At 39.8% G+C, this 19,713-nt stretch overlaps 2 protein-coding genes across 3 annotated transcripts in view; both read left to right on the top strand.

Annotated features, from left to right (window-relative positions):
* nars2 (asparaginyl-tRNA synthetase 2, mitochondrial) lies at window positions 1-4,064 on the top strand. Its single transcript, XM_067508593.1, has 14 exons — window positions 1-333; window positions 978-1,087; window positions 1,185-1,305; window positions 1,390-1,530; window positions 1,608-1,688; window positions 1,828-1,922; window positions 2,075-2,207; window positions 2,419-2,517; window positions 2,648-2,685; window positions 2,775-2,841; window positions 2,962-3,099; window positions 3,231-3,328; window positions 3,733-3,759; window positions 3,847-4,064. Exons 1-14 carry the CDS (start codon window positions 178-180, stop codon window positions 3,989-3,991), a joined length of 1,449 nt encoding a protein of 482 aa, XP_067364694.1. The 5' UTR covers window positions 1-177; the 3' UTR covers window positions 3,992-4,064.
* A 532-nt stretch (window positions 4,065-4,596) lies between these two features.
* Window positions 4,597-19,713, top strand: part of gab2 (GRB2-associated binding protein 2) — a 29,576-nt gene continuing 14,459 nt past the window's right edge. Inside the window, exons 1-2 of one of the 2 annotated variants that reach the window (XM_067507987.1) lie at window positions 4,597-5,086; window positions 18,194-18,494. In XM_067507987.1, the coding sequence (XP_067364088.1) occupies window positions 5,015-5,086; window positions 18,194-18,494 (373 nt within the window). In that variant the 5' untranslated portion in view covers window positions 4,597-5,014. The remainder of the gene's footprint in view (window positions 5,087-18,193; window positions 18,495-19,713) is intronic. The other variant, XM_067507986.1, reaches the window with a different exon arrangement.

Genomic DNA, 19,713 nt, shown 5'->3' on the forward strand with positions numbered 1-19,713 from the left:
ATCTAAACAGGAAGTGCCACTGACAGAAAAATCGTTCCAACGTGAAAGTCAAGTCCAAGAAAACGGGATTTGTTGTAAGCAAATACCCTTAAATATGTCTTTGTTCGCATCTTCAATTTGCTGAAACCTATTATTTTAGTGTGCATTGTTGTGTCAGAAGAAACAGCGCTTGCAACGATGTTTCAGTCTGCAGCCGAGACGCTTTCTGTTGCACTAACTGTTTCTCGAGCACTTTTATCAAATAGTCGGCATTATTGTAAGAAGACACCAACGGTTCTAAGAGTGTCTGAGGCACTTTCAGGGGCTGAACTGGGAACAAATGTCAAAGTGCAGGTAATGTTACGTTTAACAACAGATATCACGTGGAAATCTGCAGGAACATGCTTCTTATTTTAGCAACACCGACTGACATTAATGTTACTGTGCATAGTTAACTCGAATTACAAGTAAACAATGTGTATGTTTTAGTTACATTTAGCTTGATATTTTATGGATTTTATCACCATAGCCAATATTTTATTTGCAAACGTATTTTACAAGCCTTTGACTGGACTGTTCATACAATAGCATCTTCTTGCAAATATACAAGTATACATGTATCTCTACATGGCTTCTGCACATACTTTACCTGAAAACCTGTTAAACTAATAGCACGGTTTATGACAAGGCAGTATTTCAGTTTTTACACTTTACTCTCCTAAATCTGTATATCGACTATTGCCTGCCCAAATTGTGAACAAATGAATTTTAGCTGCTGGTGTTGCGTGTGCTTCTTATTATCTTTTCACTTCAAATATCAACAAAATGGATCACCTGTCCATGGGTGACCCCAATTCGGCAGACAGTGTACATACATTTAGCTGACACGAGATGAATGAGTTAGTCTGAGAAGTGAGGTTGTTCAGTGACCAAGGTCTTAGTTTAACAACTGTGTATAAAATCAAAAGTGAGAAATTTAACGTGTTTATATGTTTCAGGGATGGGTGCGTTCTGTCAGACCTCAGAAGGCAAATGTCTTTCTCCATGTGAATGATGGGAGTTCTTTGCAGCCATTGCAGATTGTCGCTGGGCCAGAGCTTAATGATCCGTAGGCACTTAGTATTTTTAATTTTGGGGGGGTATAAAGGGTGAACATATTTGAAATTCCCTGACTGTCTATGCTTCTTTTTTCTTGTCAAATTAAGGTTGCTCACATTTGGTAGTGCTGTTGAAGTCACTGGTATTCTCAGGAAAAGTCCTCACCAAAAACAGCCAGTTGAACTGGAAGCGGACCATGTTCATATAGTTGGGCAATGCAACCCTGTGGTAAGCAAATTACTGACTAACGCATAAGTCATTACTTTAAATGTTGTGTTAGTATTGGTAATGTGATTTAATATTGTCTTTCAGGATTTTCCATTTAAAATCAAAGAGAGACACGGCCTTGAGTACATTCGCCAATTTCCTCACCTCAGGTGTAGAACAAATGCCTTTAGCTCCTTGTTGAGAATACGAAGTGAAGCCACTACAGCAATTCACTCATATTTTAAGGTGAGAATATCTGTGGAGAGGTTTTAGCAGAATACAGAGAAAGACTTTTTGTATTTATTCATTTATTTGTTTTCTAGGAAAATGGCTTTGTGCAGATTCACACTCCAATCATCACCTCAAATGACTGTGAAGGGGCCGGGGAACTCTTTCAGGTTGAGGTTAGCAGTATAGCTTCACATGAGTTTAGCTTTCTGCAGACCCATTATGTTGATAGTTTAAATGTGGTGTAAGGCTCTGATGTGAACAGAAGACTTGACGACATTGTTTGAAAAATCAAATCCTGTGCTTCTGTCACAGCCATCAGCCTCAGAGAACCATGAGAATGAGAACTTTTTCTCTGTCCCAGCCTTCCTGACTGTGTCTGGTCAGCTTCATTTGGAAGTGATATCAGGGTGAGATAAATTGTGTGAAATCGTTTTCTTGTGATCATCTAGAGCATGTTTTTCAAATCCACATGTCACACTTGTATGTCAGAGACGAATAAATGCACATCGACTGTAAACATACATTTAGTTATCATGCCTTGTCATTCATACTCTTGCAGGGCCTTTTCTAGAGTCTACACATTTGGGCCAACCTTTCGCGCAGAGAACTCCCAAAGCAGGCGCCACCTGGCTGAGTTTTACATGGTGGAGGCAGAGGTCTCCTTCACACAGTCCTTAGAGGATCTTATCAAGGTACACCGCGTCATTGTCCTGAAATACAATATAGCTCTATGATATTGATTAAAGTAGCACATTGATTAAAAGTTTAAAGCCTGCAACTGCTTTTGACTCTGTTCAAAAACTAGATTGATTTCATACCTTTCTGGAATTTTTTTTTTTAAAGTTGCCCTTGTGTGCAGTTTAAGAGCAAACCTTCAATTATTAAACTGGGCCTCCTCCATAGGTCATGGAGGACATGTTCAGATCTACCACGGAGCATGTCTTGGCTCACTGTGCAGAGGATGTGAATTTGTTTCACAAGCATGTGACTCCTGGACACAGGGTGAGTCCTGAAGGACAATTATTCACTTGCGTACATACCATGGCTCCCTGTACGAACCAACCACAAGTACATGTGAGGATTGTTTTATTGTAAGTTATGCTTTTTCTCTATTATATCCATTCACCCTAAGGACATTGTAGATGCTGTGCTGAAAAAGAGATTCCCTGTGTACGTATCTGGCACATAATAAATCAGACAGAGAATAAAGTCAAAGGTAAAGACCTTGATTGAATGTTAATATCTAAGTCTACTTACAGGATTACCTACAGTGAGGCTATCGACATCCTAAACCGCAGCTCTGAGAAATTTGCCTTCCCAACAGACGTAAGTGGCAGTGGTTTTCTTCTTGATGGAGCAGGCTGAGATCCAACTCTGCTGTATGTTTGCTATTAGTGCTATCGTTCCAAAGAGCTCCACAATGACCTTAGATCTTCTTTTCTACAGTGGGGTTGTGACCTTCAGACAGAACATGAGAAGTACCTGGTGAAACATTGCGGCAACATTCCAGTCTTTGTCACTGATTATCCCTATGATCTTAAGCCTTTTTATGCAAGAGACAACCAGGACAACCCTGAGCATACAGTAAGATATACATCGTTAAAAGTGCTGAGTGAATCAATAATTCAGCCATTAGCTTCCTTGCTTATAATGTCATTTGGGTTATTGCAGCAATTTGCATATCCATGCTGAATCCAACTGTCATTTATGTGCAGGCAGCTGCAGTGGATCTTCTTGTGCCAGGAGTTGGAGAGCTCTGTGGGGGATCACTGAGAGAAGAGAGACTGGACCTGCTGAGGGCTCGGCTTCAAGAGTAAGAACACGTATTGCAGTGGTATCGCAGGGTACTTGCTAAGATACTTAGATTATGGGGATGATTATTTGCTCAGTTTTTTTAAATGTGTTGTTTTTTGGCCCGAGCACTCAAGTAGTCGTTCCACAAATATGTTGTGGTAACAAAACCAAAAGATACATTGGAGAGGAATTTAGTTATTGTCCTATAAAAGACGTCATAAGCCCAATTTGCCAGTAAATCCATTGTTCTAAATCGTATGCTAAAATGTACAGCATCTGCTTTGAGTTTGTAACAATCAATTAAATACAGTCTGGAAAATAGTAATTATGTTTTTTGCACATTGGTTGATAATATATATAAAAGATGCTTAAGATGATTTGTGGAGGAATTGTGGTCTTACATGAATTATCATACCTTTCCAGGGCCGGATTAGAAGACACCTACAGCTGGTAAGAACAGATTTACATTAACATTTTGAAATAAATATTTTTGCACACTCCAAATTGAGTTCTTATGACATTTTTATTTATTTTCAGGTATCTGGATTTGAGGCGTTTTGGCTCTGTCCCTCATGGTGGCTTTGGTTTGGGTTTTGAGCGATATTTGCAATGCATTCTTGGTGTTGACAACATAAAGGATGTGATTCCTTTCCCTAGATTTTCCCATTCTTGTCTTCTATAACAACAAGGTTTATCTAAAGTTAGTTATGTCTCTTACCGCTGTCTGGCAAACATTGAATAAATATTATATTCATCATTGTTTAAATTTTGTTGCCTTATTGTGTGTGCGTGTAGCATTTATTACATGTGAAAATGTTACATTTGAATATCTAATGAGTTGTGTACGATTTTTACAATCATGTGTGATTAATCCACAGCGTATTATTTTTTTTTTACTTATTAGGCAGCTGTTTACTTATTTCAAATCGCCTCTCGTTTCTCCTTAACTTCCATATTTACAAATGTTAGTTCTAATAGCGTTTGTCATGTATTTCAAGTTTCCACGAGATGGTGCTTTCCCCCCTTCCACTAACCCTTAGAAAACGCGACTGGTGACTCTATCCATTCCCTCATCTTTTTCAAAGGACACAATAACTAAATAAAAAAAAAAACAGCAACTCCTTGTTGGCTGTGATTGATGAGTAACTATTTTTGGTGTGTCAGACAGGACTCATTTTATTGGCAAACTTGAAATCAAACGCGCTCTGTCTTGTTTGTCGGCGTGCGTGCGTGCGCGCGCGTTGTCTAGCGAATTGTACAGATCGATCGGTTCCTCCATTATTTACACTCGTTGGGATCTTGGAGCTACTTTGTGGGAAGCAGCTCTTCCATCCTGTTCATCCCACAACAGCCCATCCCTCCTTTTCTGTGGGCGTGGTGTGAGTTGGGAAAACAAACTGCAGGCAGCGTATGATACTTCCTCACCCGATTTCAGTTGAGTTTGCCCGCGGCTTTTCGTCGGCTGGATCTGCGTAATTCCCCACCAACTGGGGTTTTGCGCGTTGGCCGTTGCGCACTGTACCACCAAGAGCGACTGACAGCATCTCTGGGCAGCACTCCTGTGATTTTTATCAAATGGGGGGAGCAGACTGCACCAGCGAGAGCCAAACACCGACAGCGCTTTGAACAAGCAAGCCTTGACGATGATGCACTAGTGACAAGACGGCGGTTGTTGAGCAAGAGGAAACGGCAGATACTGACAAACATGAGCGGCGGAGAAATCATCTTCCAAGGCTGGCTGAGAAAGTCACCACCGGAGAAAAAGCTGAGAAGATACGTAAGTAAATTACACTTTCTTCTCGCCTGACTTTGGTGAATTTCTCAGCTTCACCAACGCTGTTCCTTAGTATTTTACGCAGGAGCATCTCAGTTCAGTGAAGCCAAACTCGGATATTTAAAGTTCACTGGTAGCAGGTGCAGCTCACTACCATGTGCACATCCGTTTTTAATGCTTCATGGCAGTTGCCGCACAACACTCTTGACTTTTAAAATGCAGTTCCAATTTTCAAATCTATGAAATGTTTGTTTGTTATGAAAATGCATGTGGACGGTTTGTACAAGACCTAAGGTCCAACGACAACATGGGGGGGAGGCGTGCGTAAAACCGGACAGCTGTCTGTAATTCAGACTAATTACTGAAGCTCTCAAAAACGTCATCAAACTGCCGTTTGGCTTTAATCCGCCCGTGATGAGCTCATGTCTAATCAAGCCCTGATGTGACCAGTTTTAATATTAGCCAAGCCAACGAATATTACCAACAATACTGATAACTGAACAGCACTTGAGTGCCTAGATAATGGTTTATAAGCCAAAGCTGCAAGTCTCTTACTGGGTGCTGGGCAGGGGAATGGTTGCAAATCAGATAATAGGATTTATGGAGGCAGATAGAACCATGAGACAATCTCCTATAAATACAGCTGTCCACTGTTTATGTACGGTGTTGCATTACCAGGCCTCTCCATGTTCCTACTAGCTGATTTTGCCATGATGTCATCTCTCTGTTTCATCTGGAAATCCATCCTGAATGTCTTCAAATACCCCCCCCCCCTTTTTTTTTGTCCTGTCTTTTTCTCATTGTCTTCCACTTAAAGCTGGCTTATGTTTATATAGAGACCACCATGGTTAGTATGGAACAGCAGCTGCAGTGGTGCAGAGGAAAAAACTTGCATGGTACATAGCAGCACTGTATAAACAACAAGAGAAAAAACACTCACACGGCAGACTGGAGCTAACATAATGGCCTTTCTCAGGGAAGTAAGCAGGGAACAGCCTCTCAGCCCTTCTCACCCTTAGCAATAACCTATTAACACACATAAATACACAGTTTCAGAAAGAAAACAGTGTCATGAGATGGAGTGTCCAGAACAGGCAGACTTGTGAATGTGATAATCGGACCATCTGAAATTCCTTCCACTTAAAGTCAGGCTGTGGACAATCGGGGCCATTTACTCCCCGGTATTGCTGTCATCTGACATTGTTGACATTCTAATGTGGAGGGATATTTTCAGATATTACTTTCACATAATCTCAGACATTCCAGCCTGAAGGTGTGTAGTGTTTCCCCAGGAACATGGTGGCAAGTTTGATTGGTCATTAAAGTGGAATGAGCACAGGTGGGAGGAATGTATTGTTTAGGAGCATGTTAAATGCTACAGCAGTTTGCACTGTTTTAGGAGATTATTGGCAACAAAAAAAATGTCTTTCAATCATTTACACCACCTTTCTTGTCAATATTCCACACCCATTCAACCACAAAGTGTTTTTTATTTTGGAATGAGGCCTGTGTTTGTTAATCAGTAGTTGTTAAAAATGATTGCTCACTGTATTCAAAGACATTTCTATTAATGCATGTTTTCTATAACTGCAGGAATAGGAAAGGGAGAGAGAGAGAGAGTGTGTGTGTGTGTGTGTGTGTGTGTGTGTGTGTGTGTTAAAACTGGAACTTCCACCACAGGTCTGGCATGCAAATCTTATGCAAAGTCAGGAAGAAAAACACTCGTGGCAGTTGAATCCAAGATACAATAGGCACTAATGACAGGAGAAAACATGTTTGTGCTCAACAACAAGCATGACTAGTCCTGGTTAAATATTTTGATTGTTTACAAATGAGATTAACCCTCAGCGATTCCCTGCTGTAGAGACAGATCATAAACAGCGCTCCCCCCCCCAAACAAGACACCGGCACTCCAAACATCTGAACTCACTTTTCACTTTCACTGCATCTCCCCAAGGGAAACACTTGTGCTCTAATGTGTCCAAGCTGCTAAATGAACATCTTGGGTGGAGTTTGTCTCTTCTTAGGGCTGACTGTGGGTGCAGAGGTGAGCAGTGTTTTAAGGGTAGTTGGAAATGGTCTGGTTGCTTTTATTGAACAATGTCCAGAATAAGCAAAAGGAACATGAAAACAATTGTGTAATCCAGCAGTTACATCGTGCCTGTAGCTCTGTTCAGGTTATTTTACTCATCATTCAGTGTTCAGACAATATGCTTTGCAATGCTACACTAACCCTGAAGCGATCTCTCATTTAAAGCTGTTTCTGCTAAGGCAACAACCTGTCACTTATCAAATACTGTTAAAAAAAAAAAAAATGTTTCTTTCCTTGTGAGAAACAAATTAGGTGGAAATTTTTAGTCCAACTTCTTCCATTTTCTAGAGGGAAAACCTCTTGACTTCCTATGTTGACATATGCATAAAAGTCAAACTTGCACAGTCGTACTTAGCTTGTACAATATGAATCATCAATGCTACGTGTCATACTGTAAACAGTTTAATTCCTGTTCTCAGGTCGGGATCAAGGTGCTGTTGACTAAACCCTCCCATCTGTCCATTGTTGTATCTGACATCACAAACGTGTCTGTTCACATACAGTAAAGCATTGCCACATACCAGACAGATCATATCGGCAAGGTAATGCTGCTTTTGCTTTCTCCCGCTACCGGTTTCAAAGGGGTAACCGTCTTGTGCTCGTGCATGGTACAGGAGAGGAAGAGAGGTGGGGGAGATTGGTGAGTTTTCAAGGCAGACATAGCAGCAGCAGCAGCAGCAGCAGCAGCCTGTGTCCCACTGTCAGCTGCCGGGTCTGCTCTTGTTTTGCAGAGGGGCTTTGGGAAGTCCTTGCCCTCAGAGGTCAACTGAGAACGCCTCCCAGTTCCTGCTTTGACAGACACCCAACAGTCACAGACATTTTCCTTCTTCCACTTTATCTTTGGGCCCTCATATGGACCTTTCCTCAGAAAGGTGTTGCTGTGCCTTTTGTAACTGCAGCATAAAAGTCAGATTAGATGATTACCGTCATCATTATTTTATTATTATTATTATTATTATTATTATTGCTGACACGTTTTTCGTAGAGTAAGTTTGTATTATTTTAGCACTACCTTTTATAGTTATCACAGTCATTACAAATTGATACATAAAATCACAATTGTTTGTAAAAACATAACAGCCATTCTTTCACATTCATAGTAAAAATCCCATGATGGCCTTGTTTGAACCTTTTGTCATAATATCCTGCCCCTCACCATGAACTCTGCTTTGGCCTATCTGTTTTCTGTCCAGAACTTAATTATTTCACCAATAGCAAATACCAGACTTCCTTAGGAGGAGAACCTACAGGAAGTGTTATGACGGAGATCCCATGACAGTGAAAGAAATTAAATTGATCTGTGAGTATGTAAATGTATTTCCATCTATCAGGACTCTATCAGCTAAGCTCAATATAGTGCAGCTCTGATGGAAATTACATTCCATTGATTTTTCTCATGTGATTTGTAGCAATGAGAATGTTTTAACTTGTTTGCATCATCACAGAGGTGACGGTTTAATTACCTGCTCTTTTGAAATAAGAAATGAGTACAACATGTTTTATAAACAGCTTCTGTGATTAAGCCATTGCATAGTCAGAGATCACTCATGATTACAGTTCAGGAAAGCGTTGTACTTTTTAAGACCAAAAAGTCAACTTGGCATTTACATCCTGTAGATTGTTGATATTCTGACAGCAGAAGAAATTATTGCACCTTTAATAGCATAGACACAGTACAGAATTTGTATCCAGTCCTCCTGATTAGATCCAAACACAAAGTCATATGGAGTCATGCTACTACTGTAAGTACAGCTTAGTTGTTGTGTGACTGTGATTAGATTGGGCTTCTGAAGCAAAGCAGTCAGATGTCAGTAGAAAGACCTTTTGCTTTGTCAGCAAAATAAGTTATAAAACTAAGCATGATGCAAAAAGACATTCATGGTTTACATGTAAAGGAATTTTTTTTTTTTAATTAATGCCCTTCTTTACTGTAGATTAAGAGTTTTCAGGTCTTCTCTGATGCTGCCTGAGCAATTCTGTTTGCACAGGTTCAGTTTGATCAGATCATAGTAGATGGTGAGAGACGTCAGTGTTATACTTGCGTTTTTTTCAATGAATGTGGTAATCTTCCATTTACAAGCCCGCATACTATTCCTGTTACTTAAAATAAAGACATCGTGTTCTTAATTATCAGATCTTCATGGTAGCCAGGTTAGCAATTGAAACGTGGAATAGTTTATCCCTAAACTATTCATTTTTATAGCTCAAATAGACCTAGCACTTCACTACAAACATGCCTGAGTGAATGCAACACAGCTGAATATTACATTATTTCATCTTTTATATATTTATTATGTTCACATGCAGTGATTTGTTTGTTAGTGAAGTGGGAGTTGACAGTCACTGCCAACGATACTGTATAAAATTATACACTAACAGCTGCAAATATGCAAATCTGGGTCAGAGGCTGTGTTTCTGTTTCACGTGAAACTTCTGTGCCTTGCTGCAGTAGTTTGTAGGTGTTGGAAAAGTGTAAGCAAAGTCCCTTTTGGCTGAGGTTGTGTCATTCTGAGAACAGCCACAAGCACACACCAATGTTTCTCTGTAGATCTAACACTAATAAATATTTATTTAGGAAACATTGATTAGGATGGAAAGAGCAAGTGTTTGTCTTGCATTTAAATCTTTTTCTTTCTTTTTTTTAATGAAATTGTGAAAGTAGCCAGGCTGATGATAGTGAATTGCACTTTGACAATGTGCATATTTTCTTTTTTTTTAATTAACTCTTTTAATTTTCTCCACTAATATTGACTTGGCTTAGATTTGGAATTTCTTTCTTATAAAGATCCAGACAGTGTTGAGTCATTGCACTAAAGTTGTAGGAACTGAAATTTCCTACAACAGAAGCAAAGATAAGAATAAACTCTGACTAATGTAGCCTGTGTACAAAAACAGATTTCATGGGAACACATTGAGACAAAATAGAACAATATCATGTAGGATCAGCAGAGACAAGGATCCTGGTGTCTGACCTTTCTGAGTCCAGTGTTTTCAGTGACGTAATGCACCTGCTGGCAGAAAAGGTCACAACCCCAAAACTGATGAGGGAGACGTTGGACAATAAATAAATGTGGGTGCAGAAATCATCCAGGATGGTTTGCCCTGCATTTGTTTACACAGACAGTACGTAGGACAAGATGACACTTTTAAGTGTCTTGTGATACTAAGCACAGAGACCTTTTGACTCCAATGTCACAATGCAAAAGTGACAAAGTGATGGTTGGCATCGACGTAGTTTCACAACATACTGAAAAACTCACTCCTTTTTCTACACCTTCCCAGTCATTTGTAGAAACAAAAACACTTAACTATACTAGAGAACAATATGTGAATGAAATTTCTCATTTGCGTATCGGCCACAAAAAGATTCTAAATGATTACAATCATGGAGCCTCCATTTTAGTTTAGTCAATTTATGTAATTATTTGTTTTCTGCTTTAGACATTCCATTTAATTTACAAAATTTTAGAAATTGTCATTTATTCCACGTTTCTCTTGACTTAAAAAATCTACAATCGACTTGCCACAGTGTAAAATTGGCTTTAAAGTAATGACAAAACAGCAAGCCTAAACCAAAAGAGGGGTTAATTGTGAGGCTCATTATAACAGAATTATAAATATTTATATTTTTTAAATGGATTAATATATAATTGATAACAATAGACCATTCAATTTAGTTTTATCACTCAAATGACACACTTCACGTGCTATATTCTGTCCAAATGACTATTTTAAGAATCTAGACATTACTATTAAACTGTACAGTATGTACTGTTTGTGATGGTGTACTCTAGCTACATGATATATTTGCTAAAATCATGCATGCATGATCTCGAATACAGCATCACTGAGTGGCAGTAATGATGCATACAGCAAGGTAAGGCCAGTACTGTAGCCTCATTAGCACTGTAATGCTTGATCTATGATGGTGTGACAAATTAAGGTGGCTAAGTCAGACTTGCCTAATGAAGGCAAATGTGTCCTTGTGGTCCTCCCAGTTTGAATCATTGTGTTGGTTATCTGCTGCTGAGCCTTTAAAACCATCTTGGAAGCATTATAGCATGGCCTCCAAATACAGACGTGTATGAGCCACAGCAGATGGTAGAGGCAAGGGAAGTGACACAAAGGGTTCTGATTAAAGATAACGTGCCCCGTTAGTCAAACTGTCAGGCGGGCTCATGCTAAATTAGCCAGTCTTTTGCTGAAACGGAGACGTGGCGAGAAGATTACTCATTTTTCTGATGCAAGTGTTTGACTGCAAAATGAGGCTGATTATATCTACGGAGAGCTTTTGAGACGAGGTTTTTCATAGGCTTTTCTGCGGATTTCACACATCATTGCCCCTCGTGAAGCAAATGAATGAGGTCTGTAGGTACAAAATTCAGCATCCCTCTTCATCATCACACCTGTATGGTGGAGCGCTCCGTCATGGTCGTATGATTACGCCTTAAGTGGAGTCATGTTTGCATTTAATGTCATAAAAGCTAAATAAAATCGACTCTACCCTACATGTGCTAAATGGTTTTAAGTGCTGATCACTTGCCCCTAACGTATGATGTCAACTTGGCAGTTTTACTCGTGAGAGAAACATCAGGAGTGAAGTGTTCCCGCCCTTGAGAGGACCCTGTCTGTCGTGCCACTCCATGGCTTACCTCCCACTTTCTCTATAAATGCACAAGAATTTGTGGGCCTGTTTGGGTCTGATCTGCATGTGTTATGTCTTCAGCGGCTGGCCTTTCAAGATCAGCATTTTGAGTGTTGAGGAAACATGAGTAAATTGATTTAAATGACAACACTGCTCTAATGCACCCGTTGGATTTAAGCGTCTGTAGTAAAGACTCTGTTTAACATCCTATCATGTTTACTTCTCTGGGTACACGGATGAGACTGAGCCGTTGTCCAAGTTGGGAGCATCTGGATCTCTTCACGACTTGTGACAAATTGTGGACTAGAGCGGCTGGAAATGTGAAATGGCCACACATTTCTGGCACACTATGGGCTTTGTTTGTGACCTAAATTTATTGGAAATGCTCCAGAAACTTGTGTTATGAACTTTGCTTTGGAAAAGTGCTTTACATCTCACCCAGATCATATAGGTAAATGCAGATACATGACACCTTTTGCAGAAAAAACATTTCTAGCCAACTCCTGTGTAAGGGGTAATTATCTTTTTAATTTGTTTTTCAGGGAGAACATTATTAATTAATTAATTTATTTATTTTCTGAAAAGCATTAAGCAATACAATGCAAATTTGACCAGTGTTTTTGAACTGTGCAAATCTCTGCGCCATGGTCTTCACATGTAACTGGAGTACATTCCCTCGCTTGCTGATATACTCATCTGTTCCTGGAATGGGGGCTGACGTGGTACCAGCTATTGATTAGAACTATACAATCAGGCCTGTGTCATCATTGTCCATGCAGCTTTGTCCCATCTCACGACATTAACCAGAATTACTGTAAAGGCATTCACTCATTTAATCATGACCTCTATAGCAGTCTTACCTTTTTAATTCATGCACGGTGTAGTGCTATTCAGTGCTGTTCTTTTGTTCAGGGGAGTTTTCTGGAAAGATAAATTCTAGCCTTATTCAGACACCAGAAGGGATGAAAAACTGATGTGCTAAATATTCCTCACTTGTTCTTCACTAACAGCACCCACATAGAATGGATGTGGCATGAATGCCTTACAGGCATCTTTGTGGGATTGCTACTATGCCTTTTCTTTTTCACTTAGAACCAATAATTAAGTAAGGAATAAAAATATTGCTTCATGTTTTGGAAATAAGCAGATTTTAGTCTCCTGTGATCATTTGCAATGGCGTTTATTATTAAAATAAGTCCAGATAAAAAATAACTTCAGCATTAGTAGTGCTTCCGCTCCTCTGCTACTATCTGACCAGTGCTGCAGGCACTTTACTTATGAAAGTACAATTGCAAGTACAGATTGCATCCAAACATATGCCGAAGGGTGAGCCTAACTTAAAAACTTCTGTAAGGTAATGTGTTTGCACTTCTGGCATTGCCGTTTAATCAACAAATGACAGAACAATGTATTTTAACACTGCATGGAGTTTCCAGATGTGTGAACGCTTATATTGAACTTGGCCTGGTGGCAGTCCTTATTGGCTGAAACTGGATACTAGTAAAACCCTGCAAACACTTTCCCTCCCCTTCTTAATTCCCTGCATGCTTTATCCCATTCCCAGTGACACTTCGGAGAATACTGATAGGATCCCACTCAACTCACCTTTTACTCCTGTTAAGCAGTATTGGCCATGCATCAATGCATTTGGGTGTTGTCACGGTGCTTTATGTGCGTACGAGCACAAACGCTGACGTGCTACAACTCAGATTAAACGAATTGACATCCATCCCACTGTAGCCAAGTATTTAGCATCATAAAAGGTGTGTTGCCCTGCCACAACCTTTCCAAAAGCTGGTAACAGTCAGAAAATGTACATAATCAGGGTGGTCACAAGGCTCTCCAATGGCTCCATGGAGCTGGTGTTTGTGCAGCTGCTGTGTGTGTGTGTGTGTGTGGCTGCGGCTGCAGCAGCAGGTAAAGCAGAGGGCACAAAGTCAAAGACAACAACCTGCTGTCTCCTCCTCTCCTGATTTAATAGGAGAGGTAAACAAGACATCTCTAACCTTAAAGGTGGATAGCATACATGTTGGGTTTGGATGTTTGCTCTTGCACATTTAAAAACATGTTGACTGATGCTTATCAGCCAGTCTGTTGACACAGCCTACTACTGCGCACACACACACTATTTTTATACAAGGCACACCTTAGATAATTGTTTAGACCAAAACCATCTTTAAGTTGATTGGTCTGTGCTACTGGGACAGCAGAGTGGTGAGTCGGCTTACAAGATGTGAGACTGGGCTTGTTTTCACAGTGTTGAATTATATGTGCAAATATAGTAAATGATTGTGGTGAGTTATCAGCAGTTGCTGTGCATTTATCTTATAAAATGTGGTATAAAGCCTTGGATGTCTATTAGCACACCAGACAATTGTATCCCTTTCATTTGTGTGGACAGAGCTTTTGTATGAATTTTGTTTGTTTTCCCACAGTATCATTGTTTTGCCATCTGCCTAAAATAGAGCAAACTATGTCTACTTATCAACATGCAAAGTAACAAAAGGAATACGCAAGAGAAACTTGTTTTGATCCTATATTTAGAAACAAACTAGCTAAAAGATTGTTTTGAGCAGTTTTTCCTTCCCAGTCATCTAAAATAGATTTGTTATCCTTTACACCCGACTGTAACAGGCTCTCATCAGCACAGGACAAGAGACTATGTTGGAACAAGGTAAGATCAAGCCTTTGTGGGGTGATTGAAGACTGAAGGGACAAAATGCTCTGGGAACATATATACAACCAGTTGCCCTTCATTTTAGAGACTTCAAGTGCTGTCAGAAAATGTGTTTTTTTTTTTTTTTTTTTTTAACCAACATTACAATCCTTTCAACGGTTTTCTCATTAACTGAAGAATACGGTAGTAGAATTTGTTATTTATCTCTGTTATTTACTTATTTCTTTCTGCTTAGACTTGAACCTTGTTTGACTTCTGTGGAAAGACTGGTAGTACAAGAACGAATACCAGTACTTCAGCGTACTTGATACCACGTCCTGTGTGGTTTGTAGTGTACTGCTCAGACAGCCACGTAATCCTTTAACATTGTGTAATTTAAGGTATGAGTAGTGGCATGGTTCACCACTCTCGCAGTGATCCAGTGGACTGTTTTAGTCCAGTTGTTAACAAGGACAGTGTTTCTCAACCAAGCCCCCCCTTTTTTTTTCTTTTCAAATAGCGATGCAGCTTAAACCAAAGCCATGAGGGGGAGGGTAAAGCTGGACAGCCCGGAGAGCTCAGCCTAGTTTTACAGTGTCAGCCAGCACTTCCCAGTGCTTAGACAGTGATCGATGGGCTTAGACATGCTCTGTAGGACAGGCAGTAGCTCATTTTGTTGTGTCCTCTTCCCCTATGATTTACTTTGACGGAATTTAGCTCAAATTTGAAAGGGTGCATGAGAGAGAGGGAGGAAATGCTGCACAGCCAGTTTGTGTGGCTGAAAGAGATTATTCGAAACCTAAAGCAACTAAGAAATTTTCCTTTACTTCCTATGCAAGATTTCTGTCAAAGCATTAGTAGAAAGTGTGTCTGAAAGAAACGATAATCAACCCACTCGATAAGACACAGCTATAGGCAGCAATTGCATTTCCTGTTGAAATACTCATTCTGTGTTTTCTTGTGCAATGATACACCCTCCTAAATAAGTTGTCTTCCCTCTGTGGTTGTGAACGCCTGTCTTAGATTAATATGCTGGCCACTGCTGAAGTATGCCAGGAATAACCCAGCAGGGTCACAGTGACCTCTTGAAACTGGGCAGTGCTCCAGTTTTCAATTAAGTGATGCTCTCTCTTTCCAGAAAAGGCAATAATATTTAAATGGGGCTTGCAAGAGTTATAGCCATTCCCTTTGAATGCACCTCTCACTGAACCAAAAACCTTGTGGAGCCTGAAAAAGGCATAAAAAGTATGGTATTATTCGCCTGGTGTGTGATGACTTTACTTATTTTTGTGAAATAAAGAAATTCTTTATAAGACAACTTGAAGAGTAACCCTTTTGACTTCTTTGGAATCTATTTTTCCACACCCTTTACCAATATATCACACTTTACAAAACATTCCTAGTAGCCTCCCTTAGTGAGAAATGACCTACATAGTTTTCACACAACTGATGAACCGAAGCTGGACGACTCTGTCTCCTAAAATTTGCAATTAAACTACAAACTTACAAAACAAAATGTTTGTAGGGAACACAATTATGTTTCAAAGAAATGTATTTAATGAGTCACAAGGTGGTGTTGTGGTGGATGGCAGGCACACAGAGCACAGGACACTTATAAGGTCAGAGAAAGAAAAGGGAACTGGATGTTATACTGCGAGCTTTGATATTTTAGACCAAAAAAAAATGCAACATCAGGGAGCATTTTTACTAACTGTTAACATATCTTTAATGTCAGGCTTTTCAGGAGTTTGTGATGCTGTAATTGATTCAACCCGTTCCCTGTTTATACTGTGACAATGCAATCATAAGAATTCATAAATAAAAAATTAATTAATTTAAAAAAAAACCAAAACATTTATTTCACAATTATAGGCTGCCAGGCATTTTAGTTCGCAAAATGGTTTCCAAAATCCTAGACTGAAACATGATATGATTACATTAGCAACAAAACGTAACGGCGATTGCAGTTTAGTTAAATGGAATGGTGCGTTTTTTTATTTTTTTATTTTTTTTGCTTCCAGAGAGAGAGAGAGAGAGAGGCTAGCGGTGAGATTCAAACAGACGCACTGCTCTACTATCAACACCATTACAGCATGCAGCTTTCATCAGTGCGTTAGTCTGACAGAACATAAAATAAGGTCTTATACCCCAGTACCTCAGGAGTACTACAGTTACAAGGTGAAGATAAGATCACAATCTGCACTTCCTGGAAAAAAGCAAGATGTGTTGCTGCTTTGTCTTTGCTATGTTTACTTCTTAGAGGAAAAATGAGCAGAACTGCCAACGTAGACTATATCCGTACACTCAAATCTGAAGAAGCCACCTTGACATTTCAGTCCTTAGGTGCAGTTGTATCCAAATGAAGTTCTTTTTCAGCACCCTGGTTGCTATGCAACAGTGTTTACAACATTTTTCAATCACCACATTTGGTTCACCACCACTTTCCTTAACAAGATTCTCAGCTAATGTAGAAAGAAATTAATAAAAAACAATTTCTGAAAGTGTAGACGTGCTTCTTGAGACAAGAAAGATCTGGATTTGTCAGATATCAATCATGATCCAGATGACAGGAACTGATTGATCAGTTGAATGTAATTAATCAAAGCAGCTTTTTTTTTTTTTTTTTTACATAGTGGGAAAAGTAGAAACAAATGGGTTGGCGGCAGAACTTACTAAAAAACACAGGACCGATGCTGTCTGTACATCTGTATGGTGTCATTCTAAGTTTTTGTGGGGGTGGATGGAGGTAGTGAGTCTTGCAGCACTGTCTGTGTTGGTGGAGAGAAAAGGGGCCTGCAGGATCCCATGTGTCAGCAGCCTGCATGTGAGACACATTGCCTGGCGGAAGTGCATCACTGGCAGATGGCCAAAAGCTGCCTCAACCTCCCTCTGCTCCCCCTTTCCCTTCCTGGTCTGTCTTCCTCTTTTGTCTCTGAGCACAGAGAGGCCTTTAAGTCTGCCACTGGGAAAACGTATGGAGCCATTGTAGTCAAGGCCACTGTTCTTCTTTTGTGCCTTTCCAGTTACAACAATAGTGTTGTTGGTGACAAATCAGCATGTTACATTGCATGTTTTCTACAGTAGTTTTGCCTCCCAATTCTTGCATTATTGGAAAGTTATGCTGCTTTTCATGTGGTTATTACAAATATTTATTTACATTCTTCAAGGAAACTACGGCTCCAGTGACATGATCATACGCAGATGTAGCTTGATTTTGATGACATCCGCATTGTTATTCAGCACTTCTTGCCTAGCGTATTGTAATTAAGTTGCCATGGAGGTGTAATACTTTCTCTTAGCTAACAGAGGGATATCAGTACAGGAAATACGTTGGCAGTGAGTAAACACCTGCTGCCCCCAGCTCCTCCCACACCGCCGTCAGCCCCCAACAAACCACACACAGCCGCATGCTAAAACTCAGTAACCTGCTCAAGTAAGCAGACCTTAGTTTATCTGAAGTCTGTTTTAAAGAACAGTTTACACCACAACCCAGGTCCAGCTGTTAAGTTTGTTGCTATGGCAACATTCTGCAACATACACAGAAGAAATGAGTCAGTGCAATTGTTGATTATTTTAAGGAACTTCATTTTAATTCTGAAATATAAGGTTAACACTTAGAACATCAAGTGTTTTATGATTTGCTTGTACTGGCTCACAGGGTAACTGCTTTTTGCGTGTAGTGAGGTCATGTTCTTACCTTTCATTCTCATTTCCCAGGCATGGAAGAAACGTTGGTTTATACTTCGCAGCGGCCGCATGAGTGGTGACCCTGATGTCCTCGAGTACTACAAGAACGACCACTCCAAGAAACCCATCCGGGTCATAGACCTGCACTGCTGCGAGCAGGTGGATGCTGGCTTGACCTTTAAGAGGAAGGAGTTCCAGGACAGCTTTGTGTTTGACATCAAGACCTCAGACCGAACCTTTTATCTTGTAGCCGAGACTGAAGAGGAGATGAACAAGTGGGTGCGCTCCATCTGCCAACTGTGCGGGTTCAACCAGTCGGACGAAAGCCATGGTAGAGTTGCCTGACCTATCCTTACTGCTCTAGCACACTGCCACTCTTGTTGTTGTTGTCCATCTCTATTTTTACCACTTTTATCCAGATTGTGTAGTTTTAGTATTAAAAAACCACACGAAAACATCTCAAATGGACTAAAGATTAATTCAGGTTATTTTATTTATCTTATTTTGTTCTTATTTTTTATGAAATACTTCAAATAATTTGGTAATAAAGCAGTGCAGTATTACAGTATTTGGTACCAAACTAAACTGATAAAACGTTTTCTGATTTTTAAGTGTATGAAAACAAAATGCATTAACACCTCTCCTGCTGTTTCCTCAAGTTATTTGGAACCACTTCTATCTTAGTTTTCACAAGGATTCAGCAGCGCAGGGCCCGACACATGATATCTTTGGCAATTGTTTTTTTCCATCTTTGTTATTTGAGAGAGTGGAATAGGAGCGTTCCTGCCAAATAAATGGACATAAGGTCTAAGAGTTATTGATTTTTCTCTTCATTTATTTTGCTAAAGAAAAGGTCTGGTCCGTGCTTCTTATATTTAGAAGACGAAAAATCTTGTGATGTGTCATTTTAAAAGTTAGCTGCAGATAAAGAGACTCAGATTTCATCAAATGTAATCTACCAGTGCCTGATGAGACAAGACATGCTAATCATAACATTTTTATGCAGTAATGGTCCTATGTAAAACCGTTCTGTCTGGGACTGAGAAGAGCAGTCCTTTCACCTTTGAGCCATGTTTTTGCCTTCATTATCTAAATTACACTCTGCCATCATCTTGCCATTAAAAATGAAACTACTCCACGCAAAGAGTGATGACTAAGAATGAAAGAAAGTGATGTAGTAAAAAAAATGCCTCTTGACTCTTCTCCTTTTAGCCACGAGTGAGTTCTGTACCCAGTATAAATTTTTACCTATTGGGTGTGACATGTAGTTGTTATTTTAGCTCGCATAATCTGACGGTTCTACAAGTGCATCTCTGCCATACTTAAAAAGAAATTGACCCTATACTGTATATTCAGTATAGTGCATGTTTTATCAGGGTTGGTGAAACTTATGGTCTCATGTTTTTGTTCCTACCCATTCAAATTGCACTTACTGTACACTGTTGTTTTCGCACCATCTGGCAGCTGGTGGACGTTAATTTTTGCACACATGGTTGATCATTTGTAACGTGCAATATGTCCAGGTGTGGAATGAAAAACAGCTGTGGAGA

The sequence above is a fragment of the Channa argus genome, chromosome 6, assembly GCF_033026475.1.
Source record: "Channa argus isolate prfri chromosome 6, Channa argus male v1.0, whole genome shotgun sequence".
Classification (NCBI taxonomy): domain Eukaryota; kingdom Metazoa; phylum Chordata; class Actinopteri; order Anabantiformes; family Channidae; genus Channa; species Channa argus.

Bases quoted from the DNA above. Each gene is read 5' to 3' on its own strand.
- nars2 (XM_067508593.1), top strand. From the start codon at position 178: ATGTTTCAGTCTGCAGCCGAGACGCTTTCTGTTGCACTAACTGTTTCT. The intron at 1,923-2,074 runs GTGAGATAAATT...ATACTCTTGCAG, and splicing joins CATTTGGAAGTGATATCAGG to GGCCTTTTCTAGAGTCTACA. The intron at 2,686-2,774 runs GTACGTATCTGG...GTCTACTTACAG, and splicing joins CTGAAAAAGAGATTCCCTGT to GATTACCTACAGTGAGGCTA.